Source organism: Lepisosteus platostomus, chromosome 9 (genome assembly GCF_059453375.1).
Source record: "Lepisosteus platostomus isolate fLepPlt1 chromosome 9, fLepPlt1.hap1, whole genome shotgun sequence".
Classification (NCBI taxonomy): domain Eukaryota; kingdom Metazoa; phylum Chordata; class Actinopteri; order Semionotiformes; family Lepisosteidae; genus Lepisosteus; species Lepisosteus platostomus.
This window is the reverse complement of record NC_142619.1, coordinates 21,160,330-21,187,398: the sequence shown is the minus strand read 5'-3', so window position 1 is coordinate 21,187,398 and position 27,069 is coordinate 21,160,330. Positions and strand designations below refer to the sequence as shown.

Below are 27,069 nucleotides of genomic sequence, written 5' to 3'. Positions count from 1 at the left end.
ATGATAGCTGTGACTGAGGTCCAGGAGGTTTTTGGCTTTATTTTAAAGATATTTTCACACAAAAAGCTTCAATAAAGTAAAAAAGATTTCCAGAAAACTACTCCCTAGTGACACACCCTTATACAATGAACCAAATTGTTTACCCTGTATGAAAATGCACATTCCAAACATTCCATTTTCAGTTATACAGTCAGTGTCCATTACACACTAGTTGAAACTATTTTGTAAACCTCTTGCGGTGGCCTCTACTGGTAGTCCAATGGTTACTACAATATGTTGAGTGGGACAACCTGCCACAATACCATAAATGCCAGGTAAAAATCAGAGGTCCACACTGTATAGCAAAGGAAGAAAAAAACACAATGCTTTGGCTTTGGAGCTTTCTTCTGATAGGAGGGCTCAGGTAAGCTCATACCTGAAGAAGGCTCCACAATGTGAAATGTGTTTCTTTTATGTTTTCTAAACAGACAGGAATGACACTGTGTCAAACACTCACATTAGATTTTTTTAGTTAATTTACAGAGCCATTAATTTCTAGTTGGAAACAATGAACTTAATGTAAATAACACAAAGCCTAAAGCTCAGCCCCTGACACAATTCTGATTAATTCTAATCACTAATCTTTTACTTTTTTAGGTCATTTAAGGTCACATACGGGGTGGAGCGGTGACTCTGTGGCTAAGGATCTGCACCTGTGGCTGGAAGGTTGCTGGTTCCAATCCCACAGCCGGCAGAGGTACCCTACTCTGTTGGAGCCCTGAGCAAGGCCCTTAAACCCAACTGCTCCAGGGGTGCCATATAAAATGGCTGACCCTGTGTTCTGACCCCATGCTTCTCTCTCCCTGTCTGTGTGTCTGTGTCTTATGGAGAGCAGGTTGGGGTATGCGAAAAGACAAATTCCTAATGCAAGAAATTGTATAGGGCTAATAAATTGATCTTATACCTGTAAGCTTGATTAGTCAGGACCTTATTTGGACCAAAAACTGGAAGATACAGGGGTATTCCAGGATCAGAGGATTGTGAGACATTTAAGAAAGCCAAGTTTTTTGCTGTAAGTCATGGTGGAAGATTTGCTGGCATCTTTTCTTTGTATTTGACTGCTGGATTATTAAAGGTCCCATGAAACATTTTGTAAAGAGTCGGGATGTTAACTCAGGTATCCTGGTTTAGTTCCACTCTGTGTTTGAACAATCTGGCTTAACCAGTTTTCCCCCTTCATGCAGCTGGTGAAACAGTTTCATTTTACAGCCTGCTGTGTAGTGGGGTTGGTGTGTAATGGATGCCTTATAGTGGCAAAGTGGTGTATTAAGTGGGTTGCCTGCTTCTGTACATGTACAACACATTTGGATCCTTTGGGAAAATAAATGCTGTACATTGATAATGCCTTTTTAAAAATGTTTTGGGGTTCTCAGAAATCCCACCACTTTTCTACTTTTTTAGGTTGTTTCTTGATTGTACTTTCAGTACATAAGCCTTCTTTTCAGACATAGTTTTAAAACATGGTGGTATCAGTGGTAACGATATGCAGTATCATTGGTATTACGACTTTACAGGAGTCACGAAACAGGGGATTAATCTGTTTTTTATTTTTTTTAGAAATTCTGTTTTTTTGTTATTTCAGAGCATTCTTGTAGTTAGCTAACAATAAAAGAGTTTAGCCACTCCTGTTTGTGGAGGGGTCCTTCAAACAATTTTATTCAATGAAATAACATCAATATAATATTTGCAATAATTACAGAGCACACACATAGGCCATAACTACCAATAACCCCATGCCCCACCTCTGACCCCTTCAGTCACACAAAGCTTTTATAGAGCCAATACGTGTATCAGCTGCTGTGCGTGCTTATACAGTAAATATATAGTCTTTGCACTGTATATAACCAGTGTTGTAGTTGACATTAAAAAAAGTTGATTATTACTTAAGAGAATTGTGTTTATATTTCAGACTTTACAAAGTTTTTTGCATAATGCTTTCTTTATTTCAAAAGACATTCAATATTACCTTTCAAAAAGAGCGAATATTACTAATCATTTCTAAAATAATTGATCATAACTTCTGCATATAAAGTACAGTTGTTTTCATTTTTACAACATTATCATTATTTACTGTTAACATTGGTCACTAAAGGCTGTTATGTGAAAAAAATACTGATATGTGTGCAAGGTTGTTAAATTATAAATGGCTTTAAAGTTTACAGAAAGAATTGCTCTTTTCTCAGATGGTGCAGACAAGATGATTTATTTTGATTTAAAAAAAAGAAAATGATAAAGAGTTAATAGAGTCGTCCTGTAGGTACACGAGGCAAGCAAATGTAAGCCTGTGGTGTCCTGCTGAGGTTAATGGGATTACCATCCAGTCTGACATCCTCAAGGGCTTTGCGGATATAATTGACATTTTTCAAATTGCAGAATGTGTCTTCGTGCATCATTTGAATGTTGTTGTTCTGAAAAGGATAAGTTAAAATAATAAAGCAAAAGATTAACAAGGAGTACTCATCTCAAATTCCTTTCTATAACACCCTACTTTTTGGTGGGAAGTCTGAACTACTGTATATGCACTACAGTGTTTTTGACATGTATCTCATCAAAGTCTTTATAACAGGTTTTAAATCTAACAATATTGGCAAAATTAATTCTATAAGAAGCACACTTCATCAAATCAATTAATCGAATCAATTGATTAATCAAATCGATTCATCATGAAGTACTTAAGATCCTCTTTCCAACCTAACTGTCATATTAAAGGGGAATTGCAATGCTATTTCAGGGTTATAAAGAGTCATAAATGATGAGCGCACTTCAAACCACAATGAAATTTTCAAGTATATGGTAATGTGTACAACCTCCAATTTACATCACAACAGAGACAAAGTTTTAATGTACGCGTAGTGTCATATTGCCATAATTGTCTGTGATTCAGAACTAGGTAGCAAAACATCCAATGATGCAAAAGTGGCCCTATTACATTGTAAACATTCTTTAGATCAAGTGAATTTTGCTACTATATTAATAGGAAGCTTACTTTTAAGTATTGTAAAAAAATGAGCAACCTGCCAACCCACGAAAATACACAGATAATAATTAACAACATTTTCATTTGCTTACAGTGACTAGTGAGCAGAAAGGTCTGCTTTCATGTTTTAATGTACACACTTTACACACACACACAGCAATTTTGCATCTGCCAGCAACAACTTGATAGCCATACAGTACTTCACAAAGTTAATGATTTTACACTTAATTTGAAATTTGTAAAATGTTATACCGCAAATTAATTTATTTTGTTACTGAGATTCAATAACTGGTCTGAGAAATTGGTACTGCAGTTCTCATTTAAAATACTAATAAACTATTATAATAGTTCAGTTGTTTTATACCAGCATGGAGTGAAATCTACTACATCCAGTATGTGTCCATGCTACAGTATGTGAAAGCACTGTAGATGTGGCTAGGATAGTATTCAAGAGTTAGGATTCTGGGGGCAGACAGAAACATTTGACTGTATGTAAATAGTTATTGTATTCCTTGGTTCTGCATAACTGTAATGTAAATCGTCACTTATCCTTGTTTTATGTAATATCTTCAGTGTGTTTCAGTGTGTAGGAAATATTGGAGATTCCAGTTTAGCAGTTTTACTGAGGCACTGTGACACCTTAGGGACTGGACTGTTTTAGACAGTAATGCATTGTAATGCAGCTAAGCTGGTGTACAGGGATTTTTCTGAGAAAGAGACTGGTAGCTCTGAGTTGCATTTGATTTTCTACAATTAGCATGAAAAGCCCTCATGTTACTCTGATGTTGCAGCCTCTATGGGATATAATACTTGAACGCCTTTCTGGGTCTGAAGATTCCAGTAGTTATACAGTATGTGTGTGAAGCGTGTATTACTGGTGAAATAAAAAGCATTTACCATTGCTTTGAGTTAAAGTTTGATGTGCCGCTGTTCTACAATGTAAATGCTGGGCAATGCTATTCTCAGACTATTTGAATTCTGGCATTCTTGGGTGGGATGGAGTGTGCTGTCTTGTGAAAGCTGTGACCACTCTTCTTCTCATCATAGGATTTTGAGTAAGGAATGCCAAACATTTTAAATCCAATCAACTCATATTTTAAGGGAATCTGTACAAATGTGATACATTATTAAAAAATAATTAATCTTTTAGTTAAAAGTTACAGGTAAGCAAGGAGGTGTGAAGAATAACTTGAGCAAACCTGAAAACACCTACCTGGAGGTGAAGAGACCGCAGAGGTTCAGGCAGAGGAAGGGGAATGTGGTTCAGGTTGTTGTCAGTAAGGTACAGGTACATTAGATTATGCATATCCTAAACAAACAAATCAAGTCTATTACTGGAGGAAATTGCATAGATATTGCCATAGCTATTGTAAACACACACCTACAGTATTCTGCTGTTTAGTAATATATTAAGACACTCAAACAACAAATAGAATTATTCACCTCCTTCAGCAGTTAAAACATTGTAAACAAGCACTAAGCAATGCAGGACATCATATTGTGCAGAGAATGTTGGATGAACTAACATTAACACAACGTTATGTAAAGAAAGTATAATTATTTTCCCCCTATAATTAAAAGTGCTTGCTTCTCTGACTAAACCATGGTGCAAAGAATAGTTATATAAGTTGAAATGGCATATTTTCTCATGTTATTTTTTAGTACTTTATTAAATATATCATGTTCAGTAGAAATCTATAAAGGAAAGATATTGTAACATACTACATTTCTTTATATTTTATTAGCTTATTGCTACCAAGAGCTACTATTCTCTAAAATGTAATCAAAATGTAGTAAACAAAGATAAGACTACATTTTCCATAAGGTGTTGTTCTATGTCTGTAAAGATAATTTCTAACTTAACTCTCTGATAACATGAGAAATGTTTTGGCCACATGCTGTAGACAAATATGCATATACTCTACCTTTGGCAAACACTCTTCAAACCCTTTAAAATTTGAAACAGAACCCAACAAAGCATTTTTTCAGCGATGAATGCTACAATAATAAAAAATGAGGAATTCTTGAGAATCATTCAGATGTGCAAATGTTTTTGATTGTCTTGTTGAATTAACATGTTAGATTCTTTTAGGAAGAGTCAGTAAACTAGGAAGCTAGAAAGTACAACTCAGAATGTTCTATCTGCAGACATCTTATAGAGTTTATTCCTTTGACTTTCCTCACTGAGTAGCACTTGCACGTTCAAAACTGTTGCAAAAGGGATTATCTGAGATTGCTAAGAGAAAAAAACAAAAAAACATACTGAATTCAAGTTATTTTAATAGATTGAGACATAATCGCAAGATTGTGTTTTTCAAGTAGTTGAAAGGGAAATTGCAGTCATGAATAAAATACCTGCCAACACCGGTTTTGTCCTTGTTTTGGGTAATATCTCACCTTGAAGGCCTCATTCTTGATTCCATTGCTCCCCAGCTTATTGTGGCTGACGTCAATCAGGGTCATGGTACTGGGCAGCTCAGGCAGCTGGCGGATCTTGTTCTCCCTCACCACCAGTTCCTCCAACTGAGGCAGGCTCCTGAATGCATCCTCGTCAATCTCAGAAATCTGATTGCTCGTCAGGTCAATCCTCTTCATCTTGTCTACAAACAACAACCAGCTCTGAGTAATATTCACACCCATTCCGAGTGTGACACAGTCACAACTTACAAGTTTAAACCATTGTCACATTTCTTAATTTACACAAATATGATTGGTAAGCTAATTAAAAAAGAATATGTTTTGAATTCTCCTTAGAAAGTGGACATTTTATATGAATTATTAAGAATGTTATTAATTTAATGAATATACACTGTAAGTATCCTACTTATTATACTATGTGCTGTAGAGAGTACAAGTTTTGACATTGTAAATGCACTTCTTAGGGTAATGTTTAAGTGGGAAATGGAATGAACTCTAAAATGTAACAGAACATCAGAAGTTAGATCTAAAGTAGAAGTATTTTTAAACAATCAACTGATATTAAACAATGCAAATAAACAAAACATAAACATTTTCAGTGGGCATTAACCAAGGTAGGAATGTAAGATAAGAATGTTTACAAACAAGAGAAAGCCATTTGACAAATCTAGCTCACTCAGTTTTTCATTTCTATTTGATCCAATGATCTCATCCAGACATTTCTTGACAGAAGCCAGATCATCAGGATGAGTAATATGGCTAAGTAGCTTGTTCCACATTTCCACATCCATTTTTATAAATAAATATGTCCTGTTCTTATGAACATAGTTTCCACTTGTATATCTGGTTTGTGTAATAATGTTTATTCTGAAGTCCACTGAGTTAACTTAGTCAATGTCCTTTTAGGGTTTAAAACATCTTAATTGTTGATGGTCTTCTCTCATAGTTGGTTGTAGAGCAGAAATATATTTTTTTGTTTCTTGGTATTGAAAAGTACACATAATACGGTGAAACTAGTCTGTCATACAATTGTAACATCCCCTTGATATGATTTTTACACTTCTGAATATATGTCCTAAAATACCATTTGCCTAATCATTACTTCATCAGGATGTCTAGAAGTTGAATATGGTAACACGTGAGTCATTCTCTTCAGGTTTCTTCAATATCTTTGTGTCCCATTTTATATTTCTAGTTTATTTTTTCGACCTCCATGCACCATGCTATTGTCTATATTAAACGTCATCTACAAGCTGTTTGTCCAGTCCTGAATATGGACCACTTGAAGGGTCTGTGATGCTTTGAGGAGTTCTAGGACGAGTTTTACTATGTTGTAGGCCACACTAGTACTAGATAATCATTCACTTTTTGTCCCCAATTAAGATTGGGAATTCACCTGGTGAAGGACAAAGAAAAAAACCTTAAAGCTTGAATAACCTTTCTAGCCTGTTAAGTAGTCTCTGAGGTGCACAAGATGATGCCCATTCTATGCATTTTCAAAACAATCAGTACGAAATAAAAGTTTGGTACAATATGGTAAGGAGACACAGATGTGAAAGATACCCAGCTGTGACAATGATACTCTGCATTACAACAGTATGGCTTTGATTAAGTAGGCCAGGCTTTCTTGTTCTTATAATAAACAACAGCTCCTGCAGCTTTGTTGAGAGTCTGTATGCTTGCAGTGACACCAGTGTGAAATGTTTCACTACTCTAGTTGTGATTGTCTCTCCGGTTAGTCACTGTGCCACTTTGTAACAATCAATGAATAGCTCTGTGGTTGAGCATGTCAAAAGAGACTATACATGTGTCGCATTCTGCTCTAAGCGTCATAGGGGATGCCAAATATTACAACCAGAAATTCTAAATCACAAATCAGGTGTGCAATAATAATGGTCAATTTCCCAATAAATGAAAAAGTCTGGATATAAAATGTGAGGCAACCATCATACATACTCATTTCTGCAAAATCAGACTTGTTGATCTTCTTAATCTTGTTGTAGCGAGCATAGAAGTGAGTTGTTTCTTTTGGAAGAGGAGGAACTGTTTCTAGCTTCACATCATCACAGTAAACTGACCCTCCCAGGCAGGTGCACAGTAGGCAGGTGGGCAAACCTGAGAGGGACAGAACAGATGGTACCTTTGAGAAAACTATACCAACATCTTCAAATACAATTGGTTCTAGTTTATGCCACTATATTGTTTTTTTTTTCCTTGCTAAATTAAATAACACATAAAAGTGTGGTATGGTCATTGATTTTTAATGTTTTGTAATAAAGGAAAACTTACTTGATTCATGTAAATACAAAAAAAAATCATGTGGCTTACCATAGTTACAGATAATAATAGACATGAATTAAGAGTCCTTTACATGGATACTGGTTTTCCAATAAATGTCAGTTCTCTGTCCACTACTGTCTGTGAGTACAGGGTGGGCTATGACTTTATTGTTCTTAAATGTTATTGGGTTTTAATTAATTAGTGTTGTGTTCCTAACCCTTTTAGGTAACCTATAGCAATTCAGTTAACTACAGTTCAGTTCATGTCTGTACAGTTCAGTTAAATACAGCCATAATCTGCCTTAAATAAAATTTTATAACGAAAATGTTTCAACATCAAAAATACAGAATCTTCAGATACAGTATTTCACAGCCAGAAGGTTATTTGCCCTTGTAAATCCAAATTTTCCATGAGAAATTTATTTATAGCTAGTCAGCTCCTATTCTAATTTTACTTCATTTTTACTTGTCATGGTTTAGAAAAAACCTGAAGCAATCTGCTGTGCAGGTAGTAACTGTGATCTCTGTTTTACTGACCTGCCTGTGTGTCAGGTCCTAGCAGTCCCGATCCCCCAGAGCTCTGTGCAGGGGTGAGGGGCTTGAGGGGAAGCTCCTCTTCCTCCTCTTCCACAGAAGTGCTGGGTTGCTGATATCTGTTCACTAGGGGTGGCAGGGTGCCAATCTCAATCTGTGTCCAGAGTCAGACAAAGGCCGTCATCTTTTCATTTGGTCATTTAAGTCCATAACATGACATTGCACAAAATACCCACATGAGGGCAGTGTAGTTAATGCTTTATTTTTCATCTAATCTCAAATGACCGTTTCAGGTAACACAAATATTTCTGTTCACAAACCTTATGGGAAGCTTTTTTTACAGTTTAAAGAAAGAAAATTATAGACAAATTAATACATAGAGGTACTTTTCTCAACTAGAAATAAAATCAAAGGAATATAAAGACAAAGAGTAGGGGAACTTTTTCTAAATAATATTAATAACTTCACAAATGACAAAAATGTGTTTGAATGTCATCAAATATTTAAAGGGAAATGTCACATATTCACTAGTGAAAGATGAGGAAGGGAAGAATGCTGATTCCAGAACGGCAAAATCTGCAATCATGAAATTGTTATGGAAGGCTTCCTCTTTCAAAGTATAGAGGAGTTTTGATAATTTGTTTAATCCAGACCTGTGGCAGAGTATAGACAGTATAGAGAACAAAAGTGTGTGCCTCTAGTTTTAAAACATTTAGGTCTTTACATATAGATTCTTATGCATTACACATTGGTATGGTAATGTGTAACAAATTAAAATGCTTAAGCACATGATGTCGCACATATTGTATCTTAAATTGGATGTGTAGATCAGTTTATTCATTAGACAAGATGCAGCAACTGAAACATGTTGAGCACCTACAGTATAAACAAATGTAAAGTTTTGATTTTTAGATTACATGCTTTTGTCTCGCCCCTTCCTAGAATAATTTACTTGATGTTCATAGAATACGGGCTATTTCCTGGCTGGGAAAAAGTCCTTGAATTGTACCATTTTAACATGACAGTTTGAATAAAAGTGTCTAAATTCTTCACAGAGGTAAAATAGTTGCTTGTTGAATAGCTTTTAATATTTCAGTACATTTCAATATGTAATTTTGGTAAAAGAATGCATTTTATTACTCAAATGTTTTATTGAGATCCGTCCATTTATTTATTTTCATGCAATACAAGGTAGGGAGAGGAGGAGCCGATCCTGGCAAGCAATGGGTGCAATGCCAGTCCATCACAGGGCACACACAGACACAAACACACTACAGCTGCACACACTCACACTTAGGGCCAATTTTACCAGAGGCCAACTAACCTGCCAGTAGGTCTTTGGACCATTGAGAAAACCAGAGCACTCAGAGGAAACCCATGCAAACAAGAGGAGATCATACAGACTCCACACAGATAGAATTGGAGGACCTCATTGGCTAAGGACAAAAATTGACCCTAAAACCCCAGCACTGCAAATGAGCAATGCTGAATACTGCGCTAAGATGCTGATCTGTTTTTTAGAGATATATTTCTTAAACTGATTTATTAGCCTTATTAAACTGTTCATTTCCCTCTTCCTTCTTGTGGAAGGTACTGTAGATGCCTTTTAGTTTTGCTGTAATTAATAAAGGACAGAAACCACTGTTATTTATCTGTTTTGGCAGTCATATATTAGGTGCATTTATGTCTCAGTTCATTTTAATATCGTGAGTTCCATTTAAGAGATACCACTATAAGATTATAATTTTTAGTACTATTATAATAAATTTAAAATCTAATTTAAAAATCAGGCATATTGTTCATTGTTTTTTTTACATATATTTAAACTTTATTTTTGTTTATATATTGTATTTATATCTAAATATTTTCACACAAATTGAAAGAAAATAATGGATGTGTGCAATAATAACTGTTTCTTAAACCCTTACTTAAACTTTAAGCACAGACATCATATGTGTAAGAAATAGTCTGAATGGATCATTTCACTGTAAATGCTCATCTGTTTTAAAAGTCTTAAGGTAAACAGTTCCATTTACTTGAAGCAGCTTTCCGATTTCAATTCTGCAATTTCAACTTGGTCCACATGAGGTCTCTGGAAACCCACACTGAACATTAAACAATATTGCAAGCCTCTGTCTGAGGTTTTTAGACTCTCTCTCCTGCATTCATGTCCTTTAAGTTAAAAGTGGTCCTTGTGGAACCAAGACACTCATGGTAACAGCACATGGTAATTCACTCTATGAAAAAACATTAGATAACATAGTATAGATGTGTTTCCCAGGCTTTGCAACATAATATATATTAAAAAGGTGCATATTATCTTATTTGTAATTGTATGTACTATATGACTAATATATAAACATTTTCAATTGCTTTAGACACAAACATACACTATGTTATTTTGATTAAAATACAAAACTTATTTAGGTATCACTAAATAAAAAAACTTTTAAAGTTTTTAAAGTAGTTTAAAGTGTAATGCCCATGGTATTGCTCAACTGGGAAAGCAAAAAAGAAAGTACAGTATATTTTACATTACAAAATACTCTTGGGAACAAGAATTTAATAAAGCCACAGGGAAAAATAATTATAATATGGGCTCATAAGTTTATGTTTCTGCAGGCTATGAAAGCATTTACAAGATAGAGAGGATAGTCAAACATTTGGCTTCAGAAAGCCTTGTTTGGAAGATTATTAAATTGTTAAATTAAAAATTCCCCAAAATATTTCAGAAAAGTACAAAATAAAGTGAATATGTATTGTGAATATGAGAATACACAACTTAATGACAGGGACCCTGTTTTAAAACATTTCCAAATGAGGGACATCCAGCAGTTTACACATCCATGAAATCCATTGAACTCCGCAACAGTGAGCCAAGAACAACACATGGACACTGTGGCAGTCAGTTTGTATTTGGTGGTTAATCTTTCTTGTTCCTATAGAAATAGACAGGTCATTATTTCGGTTGTTCTCTTTTAAGGTACCATAGGATTTTGTACAGGTTTCCAAATACATGAAGCACCAAATCAGTGCAGTCAAATTAAACTGTTCTTACAATATGTTATATTTTTGACTAAACTGTGTTCCATCTAAAGATCAGAGTTGAGATCATAAGTCAACTTAAACTATATTTCTCTTGCTTTCTGGGCCATATTCACTCATTTACAATCTTTACAACACAAAAGATCAATGAACTCTTTGAATCCAAAGCTGTGATATTCACTCATGGTCCTGGAGGGCCACAGGGCATTCTGGTTTCTATTCCCCCAGAGCTGCTAGTAACATAAATGAATTAACCATTAATGTAGTTGATCTATATAATCACTATTGAAGTCCTTAGCCAATGAGGTTTTAAAATTAATTGCAAAACGTTCAGGAGTCCAGGGCCAGAAGAGAAAAATCAATAAAATGTTGACAAAGAAGATGGTTCAATCTATATTTAAAAAGGTTTAACTGGCAAACGTTTACAGCACTTAAATGCAGAAACACTACCCATGGTAACTTCTTCCCCTTTCATTATGTTCCCCCAGGACAATTAAGTAAGGAACATTATACCTCTGTTGAAACCTAAGATAAGGAGTTTTCACTTTTTTTCTCTGGGGGAATAAAGAAGTGTTTTCAAAAGGTTTTACTGTGCTGAGGAAGATCAAGGAAGAACTGGAGACTGAAAAGGTCCCATCATATTTAGATTCCATAAACCTCTATCATTTAATATAGCTGAGCAATTTGGCCTAACCTTGTAGAGATCACAGTGAAGGAAATTATAACAATGCAATGAATACCGTAATCAATTCTCATTTAATTCATCTTCCCATGGAAAGAAAAAGGAAAGAAAAGGGTTGGGAATCAAGATTAGATTAGAATGTTAGTAAATGCAGTAATTAAAGATCACAATCTTTTAGCCATTTCTTCATTTCTAAAAGTATAAATGAACTATGTGCTGTAAGCCTCAGTTATTTACCTTAAAATCATATTATTTATTTTGAAAAAAATAAAAATGACTGTGGGTTTCCAAATTGCTCATCGAAGAACGTACATCAGGATTAAGTTAAGGTCCTGGCCCATTTTGTTTTTCGAAAATTCAGTCCTGCTGTTTCTTATGATACCATTCCAACATAATTTTGCATTTGATAAAAGCTGGAACAAATTGAAAAAGATTACACTAGTCTTCTAATTCCAAACATTCATTGCAAAAAATTCACATGATTTCAAATGTGGTCTGTGCTGAAGGGTACTCTTGGAAACAGAGGATGCTCCCCATGTTCAATAGTTTACATGTTTTTACCCATTGTAAAATAGCTTAAATTAAAACACAGCTTTGGGCAAGCTTGATAGGGCTTGGTTAGGCATTTGTTGCCAGGAAACTAGAAACTATACAGCCTGGAATAACTCCACATTCTTCTAAGTGTTTTGTATTCAACAGGACATAGGTAAACTAAACACAATGATATACCATCTTTTTATTCTTTCTGTTAGTGGGCTGCTCATCAGTTTAAGAAGCCAATTTTATGTCTGCCTGTGAAGTACCTTTTCAGACAGAGGTTTTAATTTTCAGGATGTATTTACAGTATCTACTGTATAAACATCTACCAATGAAGCAGTTTTGTAAGTCAGAAAGCATTAAAAAAACTTTGGAGGCAGACTAAAACATTGGAGAGAATCTACAGTAACATGTTGCTTCAATGATTTGCTTCATTTACATTGCCTTTTGAACCCAGTCTTTTTGAACACTTTGAAACAAGAGCATTGAACAAATGAGTTCATCCTGTTTCCACATTATATTAGCTATAACATTGATGGGTCAAATTTCAGAAAAATCTGATGCGATGTAACTATTATTTTTAGTAGTAGTACTTAGTAAATTTATTATTAGTAGTTAGTCATGGTAGTAGTAAGAGTGGAAAAGGTAGTAAACAATTATAGCTGCAGCATCACTAGTAGTAGGAGTGGCAGTGCAAGTAGTCGTTAATCATTGTAGTAGTAATCTATTGATTTTAATATTTCTGAGAATGAAAAGTGAATAGGATGAAGTAAACTTTTCAAATATATGACAGGAATAATGTGAAGTCGTTTTCATTATTAAGTGCAAAATGCATTTTCTTTGCACACAGTTCCAAGTCCCTTTACAGGTAATTTTTAGATTCAATAAGAAAGACATGTCTTAGATCAGAAAGTGAGGTACAAATCCCCCTTAAAAAAAGAAACAGAATAAAACAACAAAGTGCAATTCACAACATTCACAAAGAATTTAAAGAGTTAATCTAAACATTGCACATCACAAAACGGGCAGTGAATTTCGGCCCAACAGGAGTCTTCAGGCAGTGTCAGTGCTCCTTTTTTCCTTGTTTAGTGCAGCTTTTCTCCAGGGCAGCTCTTGTTTGTGCACTATTACATATTTTGGATAATGTGAAGTTTAAAAAAAGAAAATATGTATTATACTTAGATCAAGCTCTGCTTCATGTTTGCATAGATCACATTCATCTTCTTTATTCAACAACATTAACAAAATAACAGATGTACAGTGCTGGAACTTATTATGAAAACAAAGAAAACAGTTGGTATAGAATGCAAATTATACACTACAAATAAACATAAAATGTTTCTTGAAGAAACATTATATTTAAGTCCTGCACTTGTGAAAAATGTATTTTCAAGACCTCTACTGAATAATTGTCTAACATATACACGTATGAGGAACTTGACATCAGTTCTGGAGAGTTTGGGATTTCTTCCTTTAACTCCTCTGCTCTCAGCATCAACAAAACAAGATTACCTCAAAGTCCTAAATATATAGTCCAATAGCTACTGTATGTAATGTTGACGTTGTGCTGCAATCTGTTGAGTACCCTTTATTAGCTAAAACATTAGTTTTTGTTCACACCTGAATACAGCAAAAACATTTTTTCTGCTTTCTTCTTTGTTTCCTAAACAGTGTGGCTGAATACAGCCATGGATGCAATTGGAAATAACCCAAGTGCACAGAATCGGAGTAAGACGTAAATGTCTGAGGAGACCCAACTGATTGAAGATTCAGGTCACTGGTATGGGGGAAAAGTGAAAAGACAAATGAGTGTAAATACAATAGTTGATTACTGTCTGGCGGGGCTTAGAAAGTCCAGGGTGGTCAGAAACAAAGAAGAATGAGTACAAGGTGAATGAATAGGAACTTTGCAGAGAATCTGGCTGTTCGTATCCCTGGGGAAATAGAAAGAGAAAGGCTGGCTTAGCGAAATGCCAACCTTCAGTGAAACTTTCTACCAAAATTCACTGACTGAAATCAAGAAGCCCTAGCTTTTGGGGTGTCACTCTCTCAGGTTTTTAGCTGATTCCTACTGCTGGTCTCCAGTAGAGTCTGGGGTGCAGACAGGCTGTCCTGTCAGCAGTCCAACTGGAAAGATAAAGGACTGACAGACCAATGAGCTGAAAGGGAACGAGTCACCAAGATCTACAGCCTTGTTAAACCTGCTAGGCTACACTGAGCAGAGGGGTCCAACCTAGTGATAACCAGGCAAGGAATTCCAATTTGATAGTCCAGTCAGGGAGGCCTGGAAGCAGGTCAATTCAGGGCACCCTAACGGGGAATCTCATCTTGAGATCAGGCCAGGTATGTGCTATCAACTGAGTATCTTTGGAAGCAACTGCCCCAGCGAAAGCACCAGGGTGCAGTCAGCTCCGGATAACCCATTAACCTTTTGGACCAACCGAGGACACATCTGTTGAGGAAGGTCACGCTCATATCTGTCTTCTGATCCTCTCTTGGCTTCTGGAGCCTCTGGGCAACACAGCTGTAGGGTGAGCTCCTAGCCAGAGCCCAAGAACACAGGAGTACAGGAAAGGGCTCTACTGGAAGGTGGCTTGGGAGAAGAAAGAAAAAGAAAGGAAAAAGGAACCAGGTGTAAAGGCTGTCTGACAGCTCAGATATTCAAGAAATGGACCCTATGTGGGTTTAAACTGTCAGAGAAATTCAAATGAGGACAATAAAGCACAATCCACACCCGGAGCTTTGAAACAGGCAAAAGTCCAGAGCCAGGCAGGCAATCCAGAAAGACAACAATAAAAGGCTAAAGTCTAAAACCAGGTAAGTAATCCAAGGAGGAAAACAAAACGTTAAGAACAGCAAACAGGGACAAAAACAAGATGCAAAAAGGAAACAACTTCAAAGAACAAAACAAGAAATTGGGTAACGCGAAGGAATCAAGGGGAAGGGGGAAAATACTACAACTAGGAAAAACCGGAGAAAGACAGGATCTACAGTAGAGTTCAATGTAAAGTAAACAATAATGAACACAGCATGGTCAGGCGCAGGGTTTAAATGGCCTGAGGAGGGAAAGTGTGGATTGGCTAAAGAGTTCTGCTTGGTCTGAACCTATGCTGCACAGCTGGTGTAGCCACAAGAGGTTGGGGTATCCTTTGGTGGTGAGATGGTGGAACCGTTACACTAGGTGACCACGGCAACCCAGAAAGAAGAGTGCTGACAGGGGGGACAGCGAGGAAGAGCCCTGCTGTGATGGACAATAAAGGCCATCCCAAATGAAAGCCACGAAGTCAGCATGGACGAAGGTGGTCGGAGAGAGGAACCGGTCTCCAGGGCAGATTGAAAGCAAAGGATTTGGGCTGCATTAGTCGAGGGTTGATGAGAGCAGGAATTGAGCCTAAAGTCCTGGACAAAGAATGGTGCCCCAGATTGAAGGTGTGGATTGACAGGAAAGAGGGGGGCAGCAGAGAAGGGTCCAGGAAGTGAAGAATTGAAGACTGAAGAGGCAGCATTGCAGGAGGAAGTCCAGAGGAGAAGAATAATGACAGAGCACTGCATGTTTCTCAGCAGTATAAAGTAAAAGGGAAATAGAATAATTCATGTGCTAACAAAAAGGTGATTTAGTTGAATATTTGAAGAGGAGAATGCTCTGGCTTCCCAGGGCAATCGCGGGCTGAGAAACGGCACAGGACAGCAGTCATAGCAACAGAATTAATTGCTATCTGTTCCAATATACATGTAGTACTATTGTAACCAATTTAAGGCAGAATAGAAAGTGCTCATTCATAAACATTTACCTACAAACATTACCTGTATAAACATTTACCTATCTTTTACCAAACAAAATGTAAATGTAAAATGTACATACTGTACTGTATGAGAAATTTTGAGTAATATACATTTTCCTGTGTAAACTTAAAGTGTCTGGACATACTAGAAAACAATTCATCAACCTTTTTTAATATATTTATTTTCAGTTTAGATTAGTTGTGTTTTAAAGTGCACCAAATTTGAACCCAGTTCACCACTTGATCCTTGTTCATCTATTGAACTTGTTGATCCAAGTTCACCCTTGCTCCTGCACAGGTGGGATGCATCCTCCAAGCCTGACACTGTCACACTAATTCTTTTAGCTCTGTGAGTCAACAGAAGAGATAAGTTATCAGATGGGGGTCTGGTGTAGCTCTCACTGATGACACTGAGAGCTTGCACATGCCCAGTCAACAACAGGGACAGCTGCTGTTTGAGATTTTCACTGAGGAAATCATGAGTGTCTCTCTAAACAACCATGTCCTGGATTTACTATTCAGCCAACTGTCTGCCCCCTTGGAACATTACAGTTGACTAATGGCAAGTAGCAAACCAAATCTGCTTCGTCACTGTGTAAATGTACATCTTCTGAGAGCACAACAATACTGACCATTGATTCTAAGGTATTGTATATAGCTAGAACACGGGAAGAATACCTACATATTTTTTCACTGATCAAATAATAATAATAATTAATAATAATTGCTTACACTTATATAGCACTTTTCTGGACACTCCACTCAAAGCGCTTTACAAGTAATTGGGACTCCCCTCCACCACCACCAATGTGGAGCATCCACCTGGATGATGCGACGGCAGCCATAGTGCGCTCACCACACATCCACTATCAGTGGGGAGGAGAGCAGAGTAATGAAGCCAATTCATAGACTGATTTTAGAATAGAGTTAGAATGTGAAAAAAAATGGAACAATCATCTGTGTTTCTATTTGAGCTTTTCAGGGGTGGGTAACTTTTTTCCTTGAGAGCCTCAGGGTCCTCTTATTTCTTTGCCCATGTAATTTATCTATTAATTTTAATAATTATTTGAATACAAATTCACATAACCTGCATTTTTGTGATGTAATTTCTTGCAAATTGGAAAATTAGAGCCAGGAGGAACTATTAAACTATCTGTGGAGTCAGTCTGCATGAGTACTTAAAGTTTGGGAAAGAAAATAAGCAATGATTATGCCTATTATCTGCTTTCCCAGTGTAAAACACTGTCTTTTTGTTTGATTGTATTCAGTGCTAGATACAGTAACAGAATAAAATATGGAACCCATAATGTTGTCTGCAAGAAAAAAATGTTTTCTTTTACTTTTTATTCTGTTTACATTGTTTTGTAAGACATGATCCTCAGGGTAAGGAGTTACATGACAAATTAATTTTGTTGACATACTGGTCATGTCTGATTTAATGTTTTTTCATGTCTGTTAATGCTGAAAAGTATTTTATGCATGGTTTATCCAAAGGCATTGCAGAGATAAGAGTTGGCCATGTTATTAGTTGTATCTAAATTTAAATCTAAATTTAAAGAAATGCTGACAAAACGAAATATCTCAGAAGAATTCATGCTTAGCTTTGCTCACATTACTTTAAGAAAGCATTTGCTGAAAATTTTGTTGCATGAGAATAAGCCAACTACGCATGTTTATTCCCCACCAGCTACATTGCCACGCAATCTGAGCAGCTGCCAAAATATTAGCCAAAAATAATGAATAAAAATATTAAAACAAGACTACTCTTTGAAGCATTTGATGCTGCCATTTTCTACACAGAGATCTGATTCTGTCCATACAGTAAATGTCTATTACCTCTTGACCTGAATGTTATTTTTAATTCTCTAAATGCTTGTTTGTTATTGTATTATATTTGTTAATTGTTTTAATTAATAATTATGACTATCTATGGTCAAAGCTTAAAATTTGTTTGAGGGTTTGAGTCACCCAAGAATCAAAAACTAGTTTAAAACTTCATAGTTCAGCAGAACAATGACCTGATCCACAAGGCCACAGCTACAGAAAAGTGGTCTAGCAAGAGTAAATGTCTTTGAGCTGCCATGTCAAAGTACTGACTTGAATCAAATAGAAAATTTGTGGTGAGACTTGACAATGGTAGTCCATCAGCTGTGTCCAGTGGACTACACTCTGATGAATTGCAGTAATTTTTCCAGGAAGAATGGAAAAATAAATACACCATCCCCTTGTGCAATAGGTTGGAATATACCAGGGACATAGTGTTGTCTGCAATGCCATCTTTTTAATAAAATGTCTATCAAGGTTGTGACTGCTTAGTCATTAAAGGTTCCATGCCAGTCTGTAGAAGAGCTGCAACTCACAATTGGTAACCCACTGAATCTAAGCAGGTGTGAGCCTGGTCTGTAGCTGGGTGGGAGATCTGGGAAAAAACTAAGGTTGCTGCTGGAAGAGGTGTTAGTGGTGCCAGCAGGGGGTGCTCATCCTGTGGTCTATGTGAGTCCTAATGCCCCATTATAGTGATGGGGACATTATACTGTAAAATGGCAAAGGTTTTCAGGTGAGACGTAAAACCAAGGTCTTGTCTCTCTGTGGTCAAAATCCCAGGGTGCTTCTTGAAAAGAGTAGGGGTGTAACGTGAGCACATTTCCACCTGGCCTTTACCAATCATGGCCTACTAACAATCCCAATCTATGAACTGGGTTCATCACTCTGTTCTCCCCGTTAGTAGCTGATATGTGGTGAGCGTTCTGACGCACTATGGCTGCGGTTGCATCATACAGGTTGTGCTGCACATTGGTGGTTCTGGATGGGAGTTCCCATTACCTGTAAAGCACTTTGAGTGGAGTGTCAAGAAAAGCGCTATAAAAGTGCAAGGAATTATTAAATTATTAATGCGCTGATGTACCATGAAATTCCTCCTAAATTTAGCTTGTGAATTGATTTTTCACTAATCTACTTATTTTGCCTTTTAATAGTGCTACTAGTACATAATATATGGTGGATGAATCCAATGTTTCTTCATACTGTATAAGTAAAATACAAGTGGCAAGGAAACATCCAGACAGACAAGGTACTACTACACAACATGTATATTCAAACATGTAATAAATGTTCGCACATGTAACATTTACATGGATGGGAAATCCAGAACTCAATCCAATGATTTGTTCAATCCAATTTAGTTACTCTTAGTCTATTAGCATGGTCAGGGACAAGGTCAAGTCCTTGTCTAACTTCATCTATCGTGGCTGCAAACCTCAAGCTAAGATCTCTACAACATTCATGTCTTTCCTGGTTCCATGAATAGTTGTATTTGTTTTATACTATTTTGTAAGAGAAGGTATAATAAAGCTGTGCAAAGTAATGAGATTGTGAAGATTCACTGTACCATGGGAAGATTTAGTTGCTAAAAACTCCATACGATTTACCACGATTTATCTGTATAGAGAACTGACTATGCTTATTCTACCGTATAATATGTTGAAATTGAGATGCAGAATATTGATTAATTTGAAACAGTATAGACATGTAATTTGCAGAAAAAGTGATGTTATAAACTATTACCCAGTGGTCTTGTTTTCATATTGTAACAAACATTCCCGGTTACTGTATGTGTCAATGGCATAGGGAATGGCAGGCTTAAGACAACGTCACAGGCTCACTGACTATTTTATTCCCTGTTTCATTATGGGGAAACATGATAATCACAGAGAAAGAGGAGAAAGTGCTTATTCCTGGTGAGGTTCACATTGGTAACAGACCAGACTTCCCTTTCCCCAGCAACAGGCTCCAACTCCTCCTGATGGACTACTAGGCTTTTCCATGTGACCTGAATGATATAATCCGTCCACAGTGTTCTGGGTTTTAGAAGATGCCTTGAGCCACTCAACTGGCTTATCTTGATCTGGAGGGGTAATGATTCCCCTCCAAAGTCCTACCAGATTGCAGAGCTCCTCACTCTGTCATGGAGAGAGAGTAAGCCCAACAATTCTATGGAGAAACCTCATTTCCACCACTTGTAGACACAATCTTACTACCTAAAACTTGTGACCAAAGGTAAGCATAGGGCTGTAGATTGACTGGAAAACCAAGAGCTTTGTCCAAAAACTCCCGCTTCACCATTATAGTTTGGTACCGTGTTTGTACTACTACAGCTGCAGATCTCCCCTGCTGTCACTTGTGAACAAAACCCCAAGGTACTTTAACTCCTCCACTTGAACTAGCTGTTTCTTTCTCATGGAGAGAACCATAATCATTTCCCATGATGGTTCCTTTAAAAAACTCAGAGAACCCTGCCTGGATTAGGGACACTGGTATATATCCCTTCAAGTCAGACCTAGGGTTGGTGTTCACCAGTGAGTGCCTGGTTGCCGGGCCAACCATGTAACTCTAAATGGTTCATGGAGCCATTGTGTGGGTTCACAACTCACAAGTTGAAGGATGGGGGTCAGGTATGATGCCAACCAGGAGGGAGGGATTCATGTTCTTCATTTTCATGTGATTGCTGTTGTTGTAGTTGACTTAGCAAATGTGTTTGTATTTTAGTTATCTCATAAGGGATGGTTTCTTATGTCATTTAATCATGCATACTACAGTATATAATGTAGCTGTAGCTCATTATGCAATGGTAAAGGGTTTGACTTGGTTATATGCAAATTTGGCTATTTGCAACAAACCCTTGTGAATGTTAAGACCCTTCTGTTTAATAAGGTTGATGTCAGTATTGTAGGGAGATAAGAAAAGAATAGTTACAGTATGCTTCACACACAATACTAGAGTCCTAAATACATGTATGTGAAGCACAGTATGCTGTTCCCTAAATTTGGAATATAGTACCCTAGTGCATCCTATTGAAGAAGGAAGTGGTATACTGTACTGGTATCCATTAACAGCTTCAGTTTTCAAATTGTTGCAAAATCCATTAAAGTACATAAACATTATTAGTAGAAAAAGGTAATTTCTCTGCAGTATCCTATACAATCTTTGCCTTCTGTCCTTTGGAACATTTCCTTACTCATTCTGTATCTATTTTCTGTTCAAGCTTTTTTTTCCACCTGAGAGAAGTGTGAAAGTTCCTTACCTGTGGTTCATCAATTGTAAGTTCATCGTCATAGTTGAAGGTGTCTTGATTTTCCAAGTGGAGGTTTTCCAAATCCACATCATAGTGCTCAGCATCATATGTGTTGAAGTCAAAGGCCTGTCTTCTTTGCCTTGATGGAACAGCAAAAACTGCTTTCACAACAAAAAGTCCTAGTACTATATTCACAAAGGTCTTCATGATCCAAGCCTTCAGGAAAAAGCAAGTTATTGGTTAGAAAGATCAGGCATATTGGCCTGTTGGCTATAGTTCTGGTATCTTTAAATGCTTTTGTGCAAATGCATAAAATATACTCTTTGGCATTTTGGTCAGATCCCACATATTCCAGGCTTAGCTTTTAATTGAATTTGTAATGTAAATATTACAAAATAAAAGTTTAAAAATGTACATTTACAAATTTTAGTATTCATTGGATATTATATCAGATTGGGTAGATTATATATTATAGGCTTGTTAAGTATATCTTAACAGAAATACTTTGGGAGTGGAATATTACCCTATGTATTTTAATAAAATAAACATCTTTTTAAATTCTTTTTACAATTAGTCTTTAATTCATCACAATAAGGCACAATAAGATACAGTATGTGCCTTTAGGTGACATAAATACACCTCCTCTGTATTTGAATGTACCTCAGGCCTCACTACAGTACAGGGTCATACAGTATCACCGATCCATTTTGCTGAAACAATGATACTTGTACACTGTTTTCTCTTTATTATTTCACATTATTTGCAAAACACTAAATTAATGTTAAAACTTTAAAGAAATGTTAAATATGCAAGTACATAACTATTCAACAACATTGGTGAAACACAGTATGCTGTAATGTAACAGAAGTTCGATAAGAGGTCAAATCCTAATCTTGCACTTCCACTCTCTTATGTCTAAATATTTATTGGGTGCCTTGTATACCTCGTCTATAGCAGTCCGCGTTTTAGCCTCAGCAGAAACACACATCTCTCTCACTATGTATTATTGATACCTTTCTCAAATTCAACTCCTAAAAAAACAGGACCAGAGTCTCTTTCTTGCCTTTTCTTGAGCAAGCAGCTCATAAACTTCAAATTTTCCATCAAATACATAAGGCTCTGTTCCTGCTGTGCTTGCTGCCTGCTCTTTTCTTACAGTTGATGTTATTAATCCTCAATGGTATTCCAATGACCTGAAGCCACTTTGTTATCCTTCCTACCCCATATCTCTTTTCCTAATATCACTCTGCTCTCTCATTACCCCATTTTTTTCTCTGTTTCTGGTTGGGCATCCAAACCACCTCATCTATGGCCCTAGCCTATATTCATTGTTTTGCTTCACCGTTTTCCTTTTTTTTTGCTGTTCCTGTAAAGACATAATGATGCTCACTCTGCCCTGACAGTGGGAGCATATGGATTCAGTTAGGACTGGGTCTGAGCATCTTCATTCATAGCCCTGGTGCCCATTCCCTACTGCTGCTGTGATGATGGTCCCCCCCCCCAAATATTCCCATACCCCTCAGTTATAGTCCAGCTGGTTCGGTGTCAGCACTCAACTCTTTCATCTCCTAAAGAATTTTCTATTCTTCTGGGGGTTGATTGAAATCTGCCTTAATCCACAATATGGGGTTCGAGCAAATTTCAGTAAGTGCTAACTCTCTACTCATTCGTGTCTACTCACTTCAGGATATTCTTCTAGGTTGCCAAAGTGTCTTCTGCTTCTTACCACAGAGCTCCAATCTCAAATGAGGTAGGATTCTGTGGCTATACTACCAGCTGTTGACCTGTTTCGACTTTTGTTGCATCAGCTTCATACAAACTGTATGTGCTTCTCATTCACTTCATTCTCCATCAGTGTTACTCTGAAATATTGCATATTTTGTCTTTAGACGAACGAATTTGACCAAATTTGACCAAAATATTAAAATGGTGCTATTTAAGTTCACGAGAACAAATTTTACACACTTCCACACTCCTATGCATAAATGATCACTGGCTGCAAACTCTGCATGCATCTTTTCTACCACACTTGCATCCCCCACGGCTTCACCCCTGCACTGTGCTTTCTGGTTCACTCCTAATAATTGTAGGGTTTTGACATTTAGTGCTGTAATTTCCTTCTCTAGACAATGATAATGCCAAAGTTAAATATCACTATCCCTTTATATTCATAAACTAGACTGTACTACTGAAAAATCACTTGTGCTCTAGTCTTTGGCCTATACAATGCCTTTTCCAGCCCAATCAGCAAGTCACAGACATGACCTTTAACTTCAGGAAGTCTTTACTTGATCTTCTCTCCATTGCAGAGTTAAACTTACTGTAAATTGTTTTTAAATTGTAGAAGAGGATGTATTAGTCAGGGTTTGCCACTACCCTTTATACTGTATAACTATTTTTTAAACAATTAACAGAAACAATATAAAAGTACTATCTATGTCAATTTCACTAAGAGTCTCTGCATTTATTTACCAAATTCAACCAATATGTAAGTATAAATTAATCTCTTTATGGTGCTGAAAATTATCTATGCTGAATGATCTCCTGGACTTCATTCATTATTCCAAACAATATTCTTTTGGATGTACTGTATCATTACAACAAATTAAGCTAAGAGACCTACAAAAACTAATAAATGTGAAATACTGTAGCACTTGTAACTAGATTCTTTTGAATATTTGTGATATTCAGCACTTTTTCCCAAAGAAAAGACAATAATTCTTTACTCTTAGTCATTATTTAAGTAATTAAATTTGTGAGTTATATTTTAAAGCACTAGCATTTAAAATTTAACTTTATTTCATGTTATTTATTTTGCTGTGGAAGATTGTGGAGAAAAAAAGCTGAGCCTGCAGGCTAACAGGGAGACCCAACATGCAAACTTTGGACACTGCAGTACAACTACAGCGTCTGTAATTTAAGGAGACAGCAACTAGGCAAACTGAAATTCTCTGGTCTGAAAGAAGGCTTTTATAAGAACTGGTCTAGGCATGCACTTATGAAATTCCACTGGGGTTACAGGACAGGATGGAAGTCTAACTTCTACTGACAGATTGAAGGATAAGAAGGAATTCAGGTTCCCTCACATATAAACCTTTGACCAAAACTGTACAGTTCAGCATAATTACCCTTTAAAATACGTAGTGCTGAATAATAAGATAAATTACCACTTCATTTACTGAAATAATACATTGCTCTTGTATAGCACCCGGGGATCAGAAAACACAAACCTGCCAATTCTTGTTTTAGCTTTGAAATTCGGTATGGGTTTCTCTGACAGTTATTTGGAAAGTTCAGAGTTTCCATAGTTTTTGACATACTGTATGCAAGACTTGATTATTTTCCCTTATAGCAAAACCTTTTGTCAGCGTTGACAGTACGGTGTTAGTTTCCATTTTCTATTCTATAGTATAATAACTAAAGACGGGAAGAGAGAAAATCATTTGAACTTTGTATTATTGACACTATAAGTGTGAAGAAACCTTAGGAAGAATGGCAGGCAGTCAGACCTTCTGTTTCCTCTGGCTGAAGCTTCAACATTCTAGTCTTATAATGTTTGAAGTCCTTCTTTTAAACATTGTATCATTAGTTTTCCTTAAGATTATTCTTGTTCATATGTATATATATGCTCTTCATGATACAGTATCTTCTAACTACATTTTAGTATGCTCAGATGTACAAACTGCATTACTAATATTAGTAAGACTTATACTAATGCTTATTGTATTACAACAAAATGTAGTTTTGTAGGTTAAGAATAATACAATTAATAATTTAACATTAAAATATTTTAACAATTTCATAAGTGATAGTAATTATTCATGATTGATACCTACTACTGAGAAACATTAAAAACACATAACATCCAATATGTAAATAAATGTTAAGAAAATTCTAAAGTCTAAATTTAACTTCTCCTTACCTGACAACAACTTCTTAACATCTTACAAAGCAAAATGATTAAAATTGACATCAGACTTATGATTTCTGAGCCCCCCCCCCCCCCCCCTTCATGTCAGTTGTCTTGGAGATATCATAATTATCACATGGGAATTTAAAACCTTTAACACTAAAATTAAGCCCCATACTAAAAGGCTGTTTGGTTTCTAAGAAAACTATGCCAAAACCTGGTTACGGCGGACCATGTGACAAATGTCATTATTGCTAGAGTACTGTAGGTGTTGAGCATAGGCAAGCAAAGTCTTTTTAAGGCTTAAAACAGAATGCACAGATTAAACCTGAGAAATAAAACCAAGAAAGCCTCAAAGCTTACCTTTGCCTTCTACCTTCTCAAATGGTCTTGAGTTGTAAGATTGAGGAGCTCAGGGTATCTAGACCTGCCCAATTACAAGGGGTCTCAGTGGCTGTGGGAGGGTGGTATCACAGTTAGTCCTGATATGTGCCCTACTGTGTGGAAGAAAGGACTGACACAGTGAGGGGAAAGCAGTTGCTTTTGGTCAGCAAGCAACTTATTTATATGCACTGGCTGTAACTCAATACTGACCAACAGTTCTCAGATAAAATACCATTATTGTAATGGGCTCCTTTTTCAAAATATGGTTTAATGACTGAATTTTACCTTGGTTTAAAAAGTGCATGTCTTGCTTACATTTGAGAATCATCAGGGCCCAACTAAACAATGGAGTCTCTGTGTTCAAATTCAGTCAACATTCTTCCAGCAATGGGTCAAGAGTTGCAATAATACAGTATATGCTGTGTTGCCTGAAATAGGAAAGAAGAGGAAGTGCAGCTTTAATGTGCTAACTGTGTGTCTTTAGTCACGTTTCTGGGGCAATTTCATACACCTTTCCAGTCAGCGCCATGGAGGTACAGAACAAAATAAACAATAACAATTTTCTCTCATGCCCCTGCTGGGTAAAACTGTGTGAAAAAGAAAGGAGGCAAAAAGTCAGAATGCACTTTGCCCTGAAACGTCAAACATAAGGCAAACTGTTTTCTGCTGTTTCTATTTACAACATTCAAGTATTATTGTGAAGACTTCACACTATTAAAAAAATGATTTTAAGATCAGGCTAAAATTACATTCGTCTTTCAGTCTCATTCTTCTAGTTCTCTTCAGTTGATAACAGCACATTTTTAGACTTCTACCGTGCTATTTTTAGAATAAAAATATTACTTTTATTAACTTAAATAGTCATATAATGTAGTCATAGTAATAATAGTATGATTATCATTTTAATTTATTATTTAATGTGGTGTTAAGTTTTTCATACAGTTTTATGAAATTTCTTTTGGTTCTGATACTGAATTCATTGAATGTGGAGATGTTTTGTGAGGATAATGCAAGTGAGTAAACCCTACTAAACATGTTTTTATGCTCGAATTATTAAACAACCAGCTCAAATGTAAATTACTCAACTCCCATTTAAATGTAAATTAATCAGCAATGCTAACCACCGTGCCACCATTAATTCAGTTACAATTATTACACTTCGGGATCACAGTGAGCTAGATCCTATCTCAGAAGACAATGGAAGCTAGGCAGGATACATCCTGGGCAGGAAACCAGTCTGTCACTGGACACACAATTTTGAGGCACTTGTTAACCTAGACAGAATATCTCCCTGCACCCAGAGAAAACCAACACAGCTACTAGGGGATCTTGCAAACTCCACACAGAAGGATCCCCAGGGTGGAATCAAGGCAGGAGGGCAAAGGAGCTGTGATTAGCTCTTTATTTAACC

At 36.4% G+C, this 27,069-nt stretch overlaps 1 protein-coding gene across 1 annotated transcript; it reads right to left on the bottom strand.

Annotated features, from left to right (window-relative positions):
- Window positions 1–1,667: 1,667 nt before the first annotated feature.
- On the bottom strand, window positions 1,668–25,813 carry epyc (epiphycan). Its single transcript, XM_088647172.1, has 7 exons — window positions 25,638–25,813; window positions 21,374–21,580; window positions 8,251–8,401; window positions 7,391–7,549; window positions 5,414–5,616; window positions 4,230–4,325; window positions 1,668–2,447 (listed from the first exon to the last, which is right to left on the bottom strand). The coding sequence occupies exons 2-7, from the start codon at window positions 21,569–21,571 to the stop codon at window positions 2,277–2,279; spliced, it is 978 nt and encodes a 325-aa protein (XP_088503298.1). The 5' UTR covers window positions 21,572–21,580; window positions 25,638–25,813; the 3' UTR covers window positions 1,668–2,276.
- Between the last annotated feature and the right edge of the window lie 1,256 nt (window positions 25,814–27,069).

Coding starts and splice junctions, on each gene's coding strand:
- epyc (XM_088647172.1), bottom strand. CDS start 21,571: ATGAAGACCTTTGTGAATATAGTACTAGGACTTTTTGTTGTGAAAGCA. Junction 7,550..8,250: donor AGGACCTGACACACAGGCAG/GTCAGTAAAACA, acceptor TGTCCCTCTCAG/GTTTGCCCACCTGCCTACTG. Junction 5,617..7,390: donor GTCTGATTTTGCAGAAATGA/GTATGTATGATG, acceptor TGTTGTTTGTAG/ACAAGATGAAGAGGATTGAC.